The sequence below is a fragment of the Accipiter gentilis genome, chromosome 32 (assembly GCF_929443795.1).
Source record: "Accipiter gentilis chromosome 32, bAccGen1.1, whole genome shotgun sequence".
Taxonomy (NCBI): domain Eukaryota; kingdom Metazoa; phylum Chordata; class Aves; order Accipitriformes; family Accipitridae; genus Astur; species Astur gentilis.
Genome location: NC_064911.1, coordinates 8,591,416 through 8,607,662, shown reverse-complemented (window position 1 = coordinate 8,607,662; position 16,247 = coordinate 8,591,416). Strand labels below are relative to the sequence as shown.

Genomic DNA, 16,247 nt, shown 5'->3' with positions numbered 1-16,247 from the left:
TATCTGAAGGGAGGGTGCAAAGAAGATGGAGCCAGGCTCTTTGGAGTGGTGCCCAAGTGACAGAACAAGAGGCAATGGGCACAGACTGAAACACTGGGGGTTCCCTCTGAACATGAGGAAAACCACTTTTTCACTGTGAGGGTGACCAAGCACTGGAACAGGTTGCCCAGAGAAGTTGTGGAGACCTTGGAGATATTCAAAAGCCTTTAAGGCTACAGTGGCAACACCCTAAACCTGAGTGGAGTAAGAACTTACAATGATGTTTCACTACCAACCTCAATGACTTAATCACTGGTGGTTTTAGCGCGTGGATTGGGCAAAAAACACAAGTGAGGTTCATCAGCTGGGAGCTGCCATGGGTAAAGAAAGTCACTAGGAAAGAAACAGAGCAGGCAAAGAAAAGCAGAAGAAAAATGAGGACACAAATAGCGATGAGCTGATAAGGTAGCACTCTGAAAACCAAACAAGAACTTACTAAAAATGAATGTGACAGAAATAAAGAATTATGAAACTTTTATTTACTATCCAAAGACAATTTCCTCCCCTTTATTGCAAACCTCCTACTGATAACAACAGTCATTCGGCGTGGTTTGCAGAAAGTACTTAGTTCTGGATTTACACTCCAGGACGCAGATCACAATGATACACAGAATTGGTTTTTTCCTCCTTCTGGTGAGTTTGACATCCTCGGCAGAGAAGATGCTGAAGCACCAGGAAGAAAAGGGAAGCTTGCGTTCACCCTTTGATAGGAAGCAGAGGGAAAAATAAAATGTCATCTCCTTAGGTGTTCCTGCAGTGCTGAGAAGGGGTGAGCAAGAAGGCCGATCACAGACCCACAAGCATTACCCCACTATGTGAAGGAAGGGGTGCCTTCATGGAACGGTCACTTGCTACTGAGGCACAGCGTGGCAATGCTATCCACTGGGCTTTGTAATTCTGACGTGAACTAGCTGAGTATGCCTCACCCTCTTGAACACAGAGATTATATGATCTTTCTTTTTTTGGGGGGGGGGAACCCAGCTCCCACTGCCTACAAGCAGGCGTGAACGCGTTTATCTGTTGTGTGCGAAGACGCGAGGGGCTGTTCACATGACTTTTCATTTGCGGTTGTTGCTTGGTGCGCAAAAGACATCGCTAAATAACACTGATGTAAGGGGAAACCCTTTGTTGTACGAAAACCGACAAACCCGACCAGTTTGACACCCGTGTCCTTCCCGGGCCGCCGAACGCCTCTCCTGTCCCGCCGTCTCTACTCAACTCCCCCTTTTTGCCCACCCTCGGCAGCCCACTTCTCGCCCCACGCTGCCCCACGGCCCCGCCCGACACGGCAGACGGCTTCTCCGAGAAGCGCCGGCTCAGGGCACACGGCCAACCCGCCCGGGCACCGGCCCCCAGCCCCGCTCCCCTCCCGCTGCAGCCGCCGCCGCACCGGGCGCCCCTCACCCGCGGTGCTGCGGGACGCCGGGGGAGCCAAGGGCCGAGCGCCCCCCTCCGCCGCCCCGGGCTCACGGGGCCGCCCCGCCACCGCCCACGCCGGGCAGCTCGGGGCCGGGGCCGGGGCCGGGGCCGGGGCCGGGCTTCTCCCTCACCGCCCCGCCGGCAGGGGCGGGCCCGGCGGTGACTGCGCCGTGGGCGGGCGGCGCGGCGCGGCGCGGCGCATCCCATCCCCGGGCAGCCGGCCGGACGCCTCGCCGCCGCTCCCGGCTCGGGCCCTGCGCGGGCTGCGGCTGGCGCTGCCCGGCCCCGTCGCCGCCGGAGCGAGCCTTGGAGGGGGCCGGTAGCGCGGCTCCCATTATGGTCAGCCATGGCGTGGCTGGCGGGCGGGCTGGCCGAGCTGCGCTGGTGCGCGCTGGTCGCCCTCTTCGTGGCGGCGCTGGCCACTCTGGCCGTCTACCTGGTGCAGTACGCGCTGCTGGCCCTGCGGCGGGGCCGGCCTCCGCCGCCGCCTCCGCTGCTGCTGCTGCCGCCGCCGCCGCCGTCGCCGCCGCGGCGGGACGAGCTGCTGGAGGAGGGCGGCTCGGTGCTGGCCTGGGCGCTGTCGCTGGGCAGCTGGCGGCGGCAGTGGCGGCGGGCCTGGGTGGCGGCGCTCCGCGCCGAGGCGGCGGCGCGGGCGGTGAGTGAAGGGGACGCAGGTGAGGGGCGGCGGGCGGGGAGGGGAAGCGGCGGCGGCGGCGGCGGGGGCGGGGGGGGGGCGCCGCCCGGCCGCGGAGCTTCCCCCGCGTCCGCCGGGCCGGAGCCGGGGCCTTGCCGGCCGTCCCGCCGGGGCGGGCGAGGTCTCTCCCGGCGAGGGGCGGCTGTGGGGACCCCGGGGACTCCTCGCTCCAGAGAGAGACATCGGGGTGCTGGCAGCGCCTGCCGCTGTGTGTGCGTGTGTGTGTGTATACGTTTGCTTATGTGTATACGCACGTCTGTGTCTGGTGGCTGCTTGGCAGGAATTTGCAGGAGGGAGCTGGCCGGAGGCACGGAGCGGGCGCACGCGTGGGTGCAGGGAAGGACCGGGAGGGGGAGGGAATGCCGTGACCCCCGCGGCCCCTGGCAGGGGCTTGGGCTGCCGAGAACACAGTTCGGGTGCGGGGAGGAGGAAACAATGGAAACTTCCTGGCCTGGGCGCCGGCACGGGGCCGGTCTTTCGGCAAATAACTCCCGGAGTTGGGGCTTCCTTCACTCGTGTTGTCTCAGGCCACGCTGAACCCGTGTGCGTGGCGGTGTAACACTGAGGGCTGGCGTCCTCCGGAGGACGGTGGGCTTCTCCGGTTTTGGTCAGTTGGATTTTAACCCAGGTCGGATAAGACGCGCAAAACGCGGTACCCCTTCCCTTCCCATCCTACTCTTCTTGCAAAGGGCACGCCGTGGCATCCTGCTCGTTGGTTTGTGGTGGTATGCCCGGGTCTAAGAGGCAAGGAGGTTAGGCGAGGCTGCGGCAACCTAACTGACGGGTCCTGAGGACTGAACCCTTGCCGTGTCGGTGGGAAACGCTGAGGCTAAGCTATCTAGCAAGCGGCACGTACCCAGGTCTCTTTGTGCGCAGCCCTCTCCCTAGGTCTAGGAGGTTCCTTTCCCTGCGGCCCCAGCGTGCTTTCTTCTTACATGTCAGAGAGCAGGCCGGGCGAGAAGGAAGAGCGGGGCAACGGGTGTGTGTGAAAGATAAGGAAAGCACTTTAACACTTTCCAGGCTTCACTGTAAATTAGGGCAGCAGAATGAAAATACTTCGCCTGCCCTTTCAAATTGCACGGTGCAGTTGAGAAAAGCATGGATGGTGCTAAGAAACAAAGGTTTGCCTTGTGTTTGTGGAAGAGGAGAGCCCGGACTGCTTGAGGACAGGTGCCAGGAACTGAAAGTAACTAGAAACGAGCATCAGCTTCCCGTCCCAGACCAGAGACCAAAGCCGCTTTGACAGGGGCACATGCATCCTCCCTGCCCGGGCAAGCCGCTGGAACCATCTCTTGCCATGAGTTCACTGCCTGGCACTGCAGCGTGCCGCTGCTCCCGCTGTCAGGCTCCCAAAACAATGCCAGCAGCACACAGCTAACGACATTCCTGCGTGCAAAACAACCTCGGGTGACGAGGGAAGCGGTGCTGACCGCTCGGTGTGGGAAGCAGGTGGAGAATGCGAGTGCTGATGCCTCTGAAAGTATGACCTCACTGCCAAAACAGGTATACGCTGTCTTTTCCTTGCTGTCTGTGTGAAGACTGAGTAGCTGTCATCACTGCCTGCCATCACACATGAGGAAGGATTGGGTAGGGGAAGGCTTCTTTCCTCACCTCTGCAAGTTGATACTTGGGTTTTCTTAGTTTTGGCGTAGCCTAGTGCAGCCATATTACTAGGCCAAACCAAAAGTGCGTTTTAAAACTACAGCACTGACTAATCCTTACTCGAGAAGAGCGGTTTCACTGAACTCTGTCACTGCTCATGGGCTTCGCTCTGCACTGTGCTGTGTACCTTGATGCTCTGCTGCGGAGAAAGATGAGTTATGATTAGGCCCGTAGTTGTGTCCTAAGTATAGGGGTTTGGGCTCTACCCTGTATCATGTAGCGAGGTGTCGTGCAATTAATACATAAAAGTTTTGACATACATGTATAATTCTGCCTCTGGTTCTTCCAGGAACTTCACTGGCAGTGCATTTTTATCACTCGTTTCCAAGCGATGGGTTCATCACGTAATGATGCTTCTTTTTTTCTTCTTTCTTAGGATTCACAGTTGCTTACATTTGAGGAAGATGACCCACCAGAACCACTTGAGCTAGCAGTTAAACAAGTTGTTAGTGTTGTAAAGTCAGCTCAAGAGAAGGTAAATTTCAGTTTTGTTTCAGTGTACTTTTGGGCAGGCAATGTAAACTTTTCTTACCAGTATCAGCGGGAATTTTATTTGTCAATACTTCTGTACCCTTGACCTAAGTTTGTCAAGGCTGGTAGGAGGCTGCCTCGCTAATGAACCTGTCTTTGCATTGATTCACTTCTTTTGCAAGTCATAAGCAGAATGTGCTCCAGGGCTTCTACCAAATGAACAATAACCAGGGTTATGCCAAGTTTATAGGTACGCCTTCAATGAACTCGTACAGCAGCCCTCTTCCTCCCGCCCCCACGTTCGGTACAATGGTTCCCCATCCTATTGCTGAAGTGTGGGGTGGGGACTTCTTCATGAAGAAGGAAAGGGACAGGAAAACATCTTTGTCTGCCTCTTGCTGTTTGTGTGGCTGATTACAGGTTTGCTTCATAAGTCGGAGCTGGGTAAGGATCAGTGGAACAGGTACAAAGTCCTGAGGGTGAAGTCCTGACTCTACAGGATCCTGTATTCAGTGAGGAGCAAACTGTCTATTTCTTCCTCTCCTGCCCCTACCCCACATACTGGGAAGTAGTTTAGTGCATGTAAAATTAAACTAAGGCAGAATATGGCTCTTAGAACAGGGTAAAAATGCATTAAAAGGAAAAAAAAAAATGTATGTGTGCGTATTAGCAATGATAGCTTCTGCATTTTCATCCTAGTGACTGTAACTACTAGTCACATCTGAACTGGTCCTCAGCTTTAGGCACCTGCATCAAATTAGCCTAATGCTTTTCTTCTAGTTTTGCTTTGTTATTTTGGTTTGCTTGTCTGATTTAGATGTTAAGCAGCTCTACTATGATTCCTTTGAAAATTATGCATGCTTATCTGCCTGATACACTTGTAGGCACACCCTGATTGGTGGCAGCTGGGGATTGCCAACACGTAAAGTTGTTTGTGCAAGTGTTCTCTCTCTTTTTTGCCCCCTTTTTTTCGTTTTGTTTGTTTGTTTGTTTCCTCCCTACCAGTGGTCCCTGCCCGAGCAGTGGGGCTGGAGAGACTGGAGTTGCTAGGGCTGTAGAATTGGCATTAGTGTTACTCTGTGCCACTGGAAGACACCACAATGGGAAATTGTAAGGAGAGGGGACTGCTCGGTCTAAAAGTGGTGTGCTGTATAATGTGTGAAGCCAGCAACCGAGGGACATCTGCTACAAATAAAAGCTAGCAACTAACAGCACAAAAAACAGGTGTCTTGCAGCGCGGTGTCTAAAATGTTGCTGGAAGGCGGGCAGGGCTGCAAATATGTTGGCAGTGGGAGGTGGCCAGGAGGTTTGGGTCTGCTGGTTGCCCTTGGCTAGTGTCAAAGTTCAGCAGGGGTGTGTGGGGCCAGCTGTGTGCTCAGAGTACTGTGCCTGTGGCTGGACCACGATGAGAGCAGCGTCTCAAGGCTGAAACCTGCTTTCACCTCGCCTGTGTACCAGAACCAAGGCACAACGCCGGAGTCCTGGATTTCCCTGAAGTCATGTTGTACCACTGGGAATATCTCTGCTGCAGTCCTCAGTTAACTTCTGTCTTGCTTAACTGTAGATTCTGACTGCCGTAGCAGCGAGGTGAGTTAGTGCCTGCGGTGCCCTGTGGGCACCTGAACCTGCTGTGGTTAAGCTTGGGCAGCAGAAGGCAGCAAGGGCTGGCTTTGTGGCAGCCTGAGCCCAGGGAACTGCTCACTGCTGTAGGGCTGTTCTCTTGCTCTCCTCTACCTGTGGCTTTGCAGTCCAGCACCCTCTCTTGCGCAGTTTCTGGTCCTTGTCTGACCTTGGGTTGAGCCATTTCAGTATGTTAATCGAGCTGTTATACTGCAGCCAGCAACCTAATGTGGTTTCGCAGCAGCTTAAACTAATATAAGCACATTTAAAAATGTTTTGGATTAATACAGGTTTCCTTACGTAAACTGGGTTGTTCCGAACTGTCCCAAAACCCATTTCCGTAGTCTTGTGCACAGCTGCTGGAAAAATTTCTCTGAATTATCCTTACTCCTTCAGTTAACATACAACCTGTATATTTATTTGGATTTCAGTGTGTAATAACCTTAGAGTGGCACTCTGGTAGTTACTTTCCCTCCTTCCTTAAATACATACCTTTCTGTAAACACCTTGGGAGTTTTCTCATTTGGTGATTATCTCTCTTACATATTCCACTGCTAATACCAAGAGTCCAAAGGGAGGGGTTTTGTGGTGTTTTCTTTTCCCCCCTTGCTCTTCAAACTCTTAATCTTTGCATGTGAAATTGAAATCTCTTTCTGCAGCTTATCCAAACTCAAACTTAGGATACCTGTTTGTAACTCACTGCTGGTGTGACTGGCTCTGAACGTAATTTGTGACCAAGTGCTGCATGTTTATCAGTGTTGTAGCATCCCGCAGAGCTCTGCGCTTGCCTGAGGCATCAGCTGGCACAAGACTGTTTTCCTGCAACCGGTTCAACATGCTGCTTTACTTGTGGTCTGTATGACAAGAGCGTATAGGTGCCTTGGTTCAGCAGTCAGGGCTTGATTTATTGCATGTTGTTTCTCATACGGATTTGACCTTGCATCAGAGAGGTTGCGGTCATCAAAGTGGACGTTTGAGGATGAGAGATCAAAATAGCAGTAAACATGGGATGTGTAATACTTTAACGCAGCTGTATGCTGATAGAGTCCTGTGGTATGTCTTTTGTGGTTGATGGTTCTCTGTCCTCTTGAATGCTGGGCCATGGAGCACAGCCAGGTGATGAGTCTGCCTGGTGCTGGGAGCGAGCCTCCTGCCTGGGAAGTCTTGCTCCAAAACAATATGGGATTGCCAGCCAAACTGTAATTATTATATTAGTGCTGACGGCCCTGTTTATGACCAGGACATACACTGACACGTGCAGTCCTTAGATCTATATGTACTGTCCTTGCCTTGAAGAAGCTGAAAGTTGTAAAACTGGTGTATGCTCCATAGTGCAGTGCTGCAGATATGGTTGGGGAAGCTGCTGGTTGTCAGCTTGGCCAAAGCCATTGTGATAGGGACAGAGCTGCTCTGTGGCTGAAGGTTACACCACACTGCCTCTTGACAAAGCCTCTATTTATGCATCGCCTTCACTCCAAATTTGGGCCAGAGCCTAAATATATAGAATGAGGTGGCCTGTTTTCATTGTGTGGTGTTGGTTGTTTTGTTTTAATAAAGTAAACATTAGGGATATTCTTAGCTAATTCTGCCAGCCTTTCCATTACTGCAGTCTATTTCCAGAGGCTTTGAACTTCACAACAACAACAACAAAAAAGGCAACAAAAAAAGATGATTCCCTTGTTGGGGACTTGGCACAGAGAGTTTGGATGGAGCAGGCTACAACAGAAGTCTCCCTTCTTTCCCTGCTTCATGCTTAAATAGATAGGGGTAAAATGCCTTCAGAGTGCCATTCCTTTAATGAGTGATAATAAATTGCTATACAAGGAATGACTGCCTTGGATCACAACAGGCAACAGCAAATGTGAAAGCTTCATGTTAATTTTTCTGTGATGAATCTTGCTGAGGGAGGAGGTGGAGAGAAGGGAGGGCTGTGTTGCAGGCTTGTGAGAGGTCCTGTTTTCTGATGAACTGTGCAGCGTGCCCAAAGAAGCCTTATTCACCCACACAGCTGTCGTAGTTTCATCTTGGTATCACTTTGTTTGCAGCCACCCTGCTGCGAGCTGGCAGCCTGTGTTCATGCAGCACTGGGGCATCGGGGCTTCCAGTTCCACTTGCTCTGAAGCAGGTAGGGACATTGTGCAGCAAAGGCCGCTTTCTGCTCCAGGAAAGACTGGTTTCTTGTTGTCACCATTACGGTACTAACTGGGATGACTCCTAGTTACCTACGTGTGTTTATTTCTGATTATTTTTGGTGGGGTGAACTGCCCTGACCATCATGTGCAGTTCCTGTTGTCTTTTAACTCCTTGTTTTGCTTGAAAAGCTGTCCTGGAGCTTTGCTGCTTTAATGACTGGGGTTTTTTTACAAGCCTAAGTGGAATCATGGCCCATGCAGCTTTTTTCTTTTTTTTTCTTGTTTTTTTAGTTTCTGTACTAGTATAATCCTTTATCCTTAATGTATTTAATTTTCTTCCATGGTGCCTGCTGTCAGTAAACATATCGTGAAGGTTATCGTGAGTGCAGGGCTCAGGGATGCCTTAGGACCCTCATGGCACAATGTGCCTGTGTCTCTGCAACTGAATCTCTCTCCAAGCTACTATAGCACAGACTGGCAAACCTCTCCTGTGTTTTATTGTCTTCTGGTGGTCTCCATGTCTTCAGCTATGCTGTCTCATTAACGGTTTGTAAAGACTTGTGTGTTGGTGAAGCCAAGCTAGCAAGTCTATTTCTGGTATTTATTTATTTCCCCCCTTCTTAAATATAAGTACTGCTTCCTGTCCTCGCATTGATTTCACTTAACTTGATAGGCAGGTTGAAAATTCTTCCTGTCCTGTCTCCTTGCATTTCCTGCTTGCTTGTTTTATCCCCCCTCCCCTTTTTTCCACTTTTTTTGAATTTATATGTCTGTTGGTCTCACAGGAGTGGATAAAATCACATGTTTTATCAGTTTCTGCTTTGTTTCTGTTGCTGACATGGTAACTCTCTCTCTCTCTCCTGCACTCATTCCACCACTCACCCTGCCTTCACCCTGGTCTTTACCATTGTTTGTTTTGGAAAACTGGTCTGGGGTTGTCTCATTATATTTGCAGGCAAATTCTCTTTGATACCGGCTTCTAAAGATCCGCCCCTAGCTGTGCCTGTGTTAAACATTGCATTTGTCTTCCCTCCTTCAGTTTGTCTGTGTCACTTGGTAAACTGCTGGGGTAATGAGGGAATGGTGAAGAAGCTAGAGAAAGCCCCTCAAGAAGTTAATGCATAGGCTCTGGTAACCAAGGAAGATCATGTAATTCTTCTGAACAGCTGAGTGTTATGACTATCAAAAGGCAGAGGTTTCTGACTGGAAAATTTTCTTATGGTGAGGTTTTAAGCTGAGCGCACAAACTGTCTGTGTGGCCATTGGCAAGATAAGTTTTCCATGCCAAAAAAAGAGCCTTCTCCTTCGCAGAGTAGTACTCCAAATACGGGAAATCATGGGGGTCCTAAACCTAATAGCATGCTGATCCCTACAGCTGAGATCAACGCAGCTTTTGCTGTGTGGCTGCCTGACGGTGCATACTCATTTTCTTGCGAAAATGTTAAAGATTTGTATTACTTACATACGACTGAATAACCTCAGGTAACCTGCTTTTTCTGGAAATAAATACCAACTGCAGTAAAACTGATTTCCTTCTGGAGAAAAAGCAGTCAAGGCCTGTAATGCTGAGGGTTTTCCACAGGCACATGATGCGGTTGGGGCCTGGGCGAGGTGAAGAAGACCTTCTCCAGCAGGGCTGTCGGAATTTCCCCCTGAAGTCACGGCCCTTCACCCTCCCTTGGCCACGAGAGGGAACCTCCTGCCGCCCGTGGAGAGGGGAGGGAAGGGTAACGAAAAGGCCAGGCATCAGCGGCTCGCCCCCCCGTCGTGGCCTAGCGTGTTCGGGGATGGCAGCGGTTGAGGAGGGAGGCTGAGGGTGTTGAGGAGACGGCAGGAATAACCCTGAACAAGTGCCAGGAGTCCTCGGAGAGGGGTGGCAGAGGGCTGAGGAGGAGCGGGGACGCAGCCTTGCTGATGAAGGCAGCTGAGGAAGGGCTGGAAACCAAAATGCCCAAAGATGATGATGCCCAAAGTGCATGGAGAGACCTTGGCTGGTGACGGGGTGCTCGTGCTGGAGGAGGCTAGAGCTACGGAGGTGCTGGAGGGAAGAGATACCTTGGTCCTGCTGGTAGAAGAGACCTGGTTTCTTTGTGCTGCTACTTCACCTCACCCTATTTCTGCTAATTTAGAAGGTCTTGCTTGTCCAGATGGAAGATAACGAGAGGGCTGGGGTGTGACCTCTCTGGGAGTCCAGAATTAGCTGGCTACAGCTGTTATGTGGTGCTGCAAGGGCTTAATTTTTAAAGAGCAGTTTGTTATAAAAATGACAGGTTTTCTAGACTCTAAATCACCAGGTGTTGATGACTGGGGATGTCCCTTGTAAGGAGGGGTGGGAGAGAGAGATATGAGGAAGATAAGTGAGGTTGAAGAGCAACTCCCTTCCCATCAGTCCAGTTTCTTGTGAACATCTATCCTTCCTCTTTCTCACCCCTGTTGACCAGAAAGGGGTGCTTTGCCTGACCGTCCCTTCTCCTGCTCTTCATCTGTGCAGAGAAAATGAATTTGAGGAAGCCAGTTGGATGGGGGCATGGAGGAAGAGGAACGTAGCACAGGAAGCTTCAGTATTTTTCTTCATGTAACTGTTCTGGGGAAAACGGCCTACATATTTCTCCTCTCCTCTGTCAAAATTATCCACTACACTTCTAAAGGAATGTCACTTCAAAAGGGAAGCGGCAGTTGCGGTCTCTTTAATCAACTTCTTACCACTTGTGGCAGCATCTTAGATGAAAACAGAACTGCTTTCTCTTCAAATTCCAGCCTAGAATTCTACTTCTCTCAGTCTTCTGACTCCATAATCCATCCTGCTCCCAGAACAAAGGGATTTGCCTGATATAAAGACATACTATTTTCCATTAACAAACATGGAACCACTCCTTTTTCTGATGGGATTAAAAATGAACAGACCTCTGTACCTGAAGACCACTGTTATTTTATTAAAAGTGAAGGGAGAAGGGGAGTAAGACTTGATAGATGTCTTTGCCAGAAAATAAATTGATCAAGGAGACTAAAAGCCTAAACCCTGCTGGTTTGGGCTCATAAACTAAAGGTACAAATATAAAAAAATGGATTTAGCATCTCTTGACAAGGTGTAGAAAGAAGAGTGAAAGTTCCACCACCTGCAGTGTCTGTTTCCATCCTTTACTTAGAAGTAAACACGATTAAGAAAAAAGTGGCACATTAACTCATCTACCAACATTCCTGCCACACTTTTTTTTAAGCAGTAATCAACAGCATACCTGGCAACCTTGGCTCTTAGACATCCAGAAATTCCAGACAAATGGCTCCGCATCATAGGTGCAGCAAGTCCGACTTGTTCTGAATGCACTGAACTTCCTATGCATGTGTGGACGAAATGTGCGTGGATGATAAACTACTGCATTTAGGACCTGTGAGTGTCAGCAGCTTTTGCATCAGACCTGTCCTTTTCCTTCCTCTGCCCTTGAAAAAGAAGGCAGAGGTCTTTAAAGAACCACCATGCCAATCCACCCTCCTGAATGAAAGGAGCAATTCTGTGTTTCAACTCAAGTAAAATAAGCAGTTAGGCTCTTCAGTCTTGTTAGCTATTAAAAATGCTTAAAAATCCTTTATGATACATCATAATAGTGGGTGTTCACGTTGATTATGTGGGATTAAGGGTCAGAAATCACTTCTGAAGGAATTTAGACTTTGGGGAAGGGGTGAAGTGAGGGAAACTGATTTGTCCACTTCTAAACTATAATTTGCAGAAGACAAACCTGAAAAGGCAAATGTTGTTGCTTGTGGGTGTGGTTAGATTTTTATTTGTCATGTCCACCCCCTCCCCCCTCCTTTGTAATTAAGTCTCTACCTTAATGGATGTGCTCTGAAGCCCTTGATACTGCTCTGGTCCTTCTTAAAATGTATGGTGTAGAGCCCAGGGAGATGAAATATGTTTAAGGAGAGACTGATAAGCGTCTTCCAGAAGGTACATGATTCAGTTTAAAGCCTTCAGCTTCAATTCCAGTGCCTATAAGTGAAGCAATAAGTGCGCAAACATAATTTAATAGCATAAATGCAGAGTTTCCGTCAAACAAATCTCACAGCAAATTATTTGTCTGCGCATTGCACTAACCTGGTTAACTTTGCCTGAGTCAGCCTAAGGAGGGCTCAGCTATCCTTTCCAACGGGGGAGCTGCGGGGAGGGTAACCACAGAGGGACAGTGACAAGCAGCTGTCTTCAGTCAGCAGAGCTGTTTGCAAAGTGAGCTTCTCTCTCTGATGTAATGAGTGATTTCTGACTTGGGTACCTGGGGCTTTCCTGTGCTGCCAGGCGCTTTCGGCACACTCCGGGAATTTTGCATGGCAGCTCTGGCACCTCCCTTGGTTTGCAAAGGAGAGGGAGGAAAAACCATGCTGTGTTTGTAAACTCAGTGTGATAACAAGTTAAATTACTGCTCATAAAAGTGAGGGAGTGTACTCAGTGAAGTCTGTTATAGTCAAGTGGCAAACAAACTAGTCCCAGATATTTAGCTTTGTCACCAAATTTTAGGACCTTTCTTGGTTTGGTCAAAGACTTGAGTAAACTTTTGAAGGGTCCTGCCCCTCCCCACCCCACTGGGAACTGGAATTACACAGACAAAATCCTCTTCTTCACCAGTAGGGTTATGCTGAAGTTTCACATTTGTAGGATGCCGCTAAAACTAATCTTGTTTAGTAAAACCAGCTGTCTTATGGTAGGCTGCTTAGTTCAGAGCAGAAGAGGAAGAAGAACAAACTTCTTTGTCTCCCTGATGCAAAACTGTGATCTTTGAGCTTTTAATAGGTAGATACATGAAACACAAAGGAGTCTTTGTCAGGTGAGGAGTTACTGTTGTATTGGATAACAATGCAAAAGGAATTTTGGAAAATACCAGAATTTCCAGCTATTAAATTCTGCATCCAGAAATGAATGAACTACGGTTTTTAGAAGTGAATGTACAGAAAAGAGGTAGGGATGTTAATGAAATTGCTTAGAAATCTCCCACCTATGGAATTCAGCATAATTCTGGTAGCTTAAAGTCCTTCCTTTTCTTAGTTCCTTTCTTGCCTTCACCAAACCTTCTTCTGAAGACTAAACTGGTTTTCCCTTCCCTTGTCTCCCCCCCTGCCCCCTTTCATTTCTTTAGGTGGTTTCTTGTAATGTCGTGGGAGATTCCGTTAAATTTGTTGTCACTGTCTCACATACTTCGCCAGCAGCTGCGGAAGGTCAGTCGTACAGCGTGAAACTGTCTCCACTTCACTTGCAGGTAAAGTGTTAAGTGTTGTTCTCTCTCTTTTTCCTTTTGCTACGTTCCATCCCACAGCTGAGCTGAACCTCCTGTTTGCAAAATGCATACAAACTCATGTTAACTCTGGTGGAATGTTTAATAATATTACAGTTTCCCTCTGGGGCAAGTGATAAATTCATAAATTAAGCCGCCTCTTTAGGAGACTGTGGATGAATAACATGTTGGCTAGACTACTCGGCTGTATAGAACAACAATGCACTTTTTTGAGTGGCATGCACTCCCAAAGCTTAAGTAACTTCTGCCTTCTTAGATGGTCACTTTGAATTTACTTGCTCAGAAACTGGTATCATTCTTCCTTTGGTGAGCCTTAGTGCAGAGCTTGACCTACAATTTCTTTACAGGACACCAGAACACTCTCCAATAACTGCTTTCCTATCCACAGCTTCAGCTCTATGTGAAAGACAAAGGAGAAGATGTCAAAGTTGAGTGGTTCCTCATTAACACCAATGAAACCAACTTTGAAATCCAGCCAACAGTGCAGGAGGTCAGTCAGTAACTTTTATTTGGTGTAATGGTAGAGAAAATGGGTCTCCATCCCTTTGGTGCAAACCCCAGTGTAATGCTTTAACTTAATAGTAGAAGTGTTTAGAGCTAAGGTATCAGGTGAGGCTGGAAGAGCTGAAGCAAAAATGCCCGTTCCTTTCTGCTGGCTGCCTTCAGTAGAAGCGTGGAGCAGTTACCTGTTGGCAGTGCCATCTTGAACTGCTTCAGCGACGTCTGCCGTGGCTCATCCATCAAAACCCTACATCTCTGAAGTCTAGGCGCCTTTCTCAAGATTACTGAAGCATTAAAGATAAATCAGGTCTGTATTTGACAGACGAATGGCAAACATTTTTCAACCAAATTCAAAAGTGTGAAAAATGTCTGTTCCTTAAATACCTTCTCAGATGCTTTTGAAATAACAAAAAACCCCAATTGTAATGATATTCCCATCAAAGTAACTACAAAGTTGCCCCATCCTTGACTTAAATCAGTTTTGAAATCTGGCAACAATAGTTCAGAAACAGCTCTGAAAAAATACAATTATTTAAGGAAATGATGGATGATCTAAAAATATCTTGATGTTTTTGGAATTGCACCTTATCTTAGTATATAAACAGTGATTCATTGGGGTTTTTTTATTGGGACATCCCCTGAAAAAGTTTCTTCATGACTGAGGTTCTCTTCTGCCTTTGACCCTTCACAATTTATTTTTTTTTTGGCACAAATGTGGTGACTTAAGCCTTTCTTACAACAGTGGGTGAACACTTGCTTGTGTTTTGTGAAGTTGGTTTTCTGACTGAAGGCCTTGTTAAAAAATAGGTTTATTGTATAGTAGAGCTGCTTCTAAAGACCTGTACTGAGTGACCTAGAATCATAATAATTTATTAACATAGTTTTTGTACACAAAAATGTGAAACTCATAACTAAGACAAGTCTTTTGAAGTGTGTTTTAATGTAGGTTTTACTGTGCATGGGTAGCAGTGTAAACGACCTTCACGTGTTGGGGTGGCATGCTGATTATCCACATATTGAACAGTCATTAAGTACTTACTGGGAAACCCAGATGACTCTGGTGCAGTCACTGGACTTCACAACCTGCTTTGTGAGAGATGCCCGAGTCCAGAGTAGCAAAGGACTTGTAATTTGCTGTGCTTTGCCTGCATTTTTAAAATGAGCCTGTTAAGTTCTTAATAGCTAAGGGCTTTATTTTCACTTTGAAGTTTCTATTAGCACTTAGGGAAGAGGCGAGGCAATAAACAAAGGACTAAAACCTGTGAGCAGCCTACACCTCGGAAATTGCTTCAGCTTCTAAACTTAAATGTCAGCTTTTGTGTCTTGTTTTTTCCTCTTTTGGAAGCAATATTATATATACAAATAAATACCTTTAATTGTGTCTGATTATCTACACAGTGGTTTTGTCATCAGTCAAACAAGGTGGACGTAATAATTGTTTTCTGTTGACCATAGCTGGGTGAACCTGAATTGCATTTGGCAACCTGGCTGACTGTCAGGGCTCGGGTTTGCATGCAGTTGTGCCACTGTGACTTTGCGTGCTGGTGTGCCTCAAGCTGGCCACAGTAGCTGGCTGTACGGCTCCAGCTCACGTCATACCCAAAGTAAAATGTGTCGTCTTAAGCCTTTTTGGTTGGCAGTTGAGCCATTATGGCTTGCCTTGTAGAGGGTGTCGTGATGGAGCATTACTTTCCAGATAAGGATGGCTAAAAATGAGGTTGGGCTGACAGGAGGCTCTTCAACCAAGCTGCTTTCCAAATAACTATGGAAACATCAGAAAATAGCTATTAGTAGAAGTCCAATGACTATTGTTGCTGTTGTTACTGTTAAATACCAAACATCAGATTAGGTTGATGGCAAAGCGAGAGGTGGATGGGTTTTTACAATTTGACAGTGTTCTTCATCAAACAGTGTTTAGGTGAAGGCAGGGGAGGGAAATTACCTTTGAAACAGTGAAAACTAACCATGGTTTACCTGCTTATTTAAATAACATAAGTAATGAAATTATTGAAACTGAGGCTTTAGACAGCCTACTTTACTTCAATATTTTCTTAAAGTAAAAGACTATTATCTGCAAGTTGCAGAAGCGTGCTGCTGCCCCTTTCCTTGGCGGTTGTTTGAGGGAGCACGGTGTGAACAAAGCAGAGTCTCTGTGGGACTGGTGATGCTGTTCTATGTTTTGAACTGTAGCGACCTGTCATCAAAGGGTGGTTAGGTAAGAAGGCAGCAAAACAGGATTTCTGTACACAACATTCCTGGGATTTTTATGAAACACCCTAAATATTTCTGTAACACCTGGGTAATTGGGAAAGGGCTGTTACTCCAAATCTGTTTCACTTGTTGTGCAAGCTGCAAGCGTACCTTTAGGAGCGCGGAAGCCGTTGCACGATCGTTCTCCTACACCTAAGAAAGGACTGGGGCTTTTGAAAC

General features: G+C 47.9%; 1 protein-coding gene across 4 annotated transcripts in view; it reads left to right on the top strand.

Annotated features, from left to right (window-relative positions):
- Positions 1-1,729: 1,729 nt before the first annotated feature.
- The window catches only part of C2CD2 (C2 calcium dependent domain containing 2), a 41,104-nt gene continuing 26,586 nt past the window's right edge, over positions 1,730-16,247 (top strand). The window contains exons 1-4 of one of the 4 annotated variants that reach the window (XM_049835211.1): positions 1,730-2,113; positions 4,191-4,289; positions 13,161-13,280; positions 13,705-13,806. In XM_049835211.1, the coding sequence (XP_049691168.1) occupies positions 1,805-2,113; positions 4,191-4,289; positions 13,161-13,280; positions 13,705-13,806 (630 nt within the window). In that variant the 5' untranslated portion in view covers positions 1,730-1,804. Of the gene's footprint in view, positions 2,114-3,544; positions 3,740-4,190; positions 4,290-13,160; positions 13,281-13,704; positions 13,807-16,247 lie in introns of those variants that run through there. The other 3 variants (XM_049835208.1, XM_049835212.1, XM_049835209.1) reach the window with 3 other exon arrangements.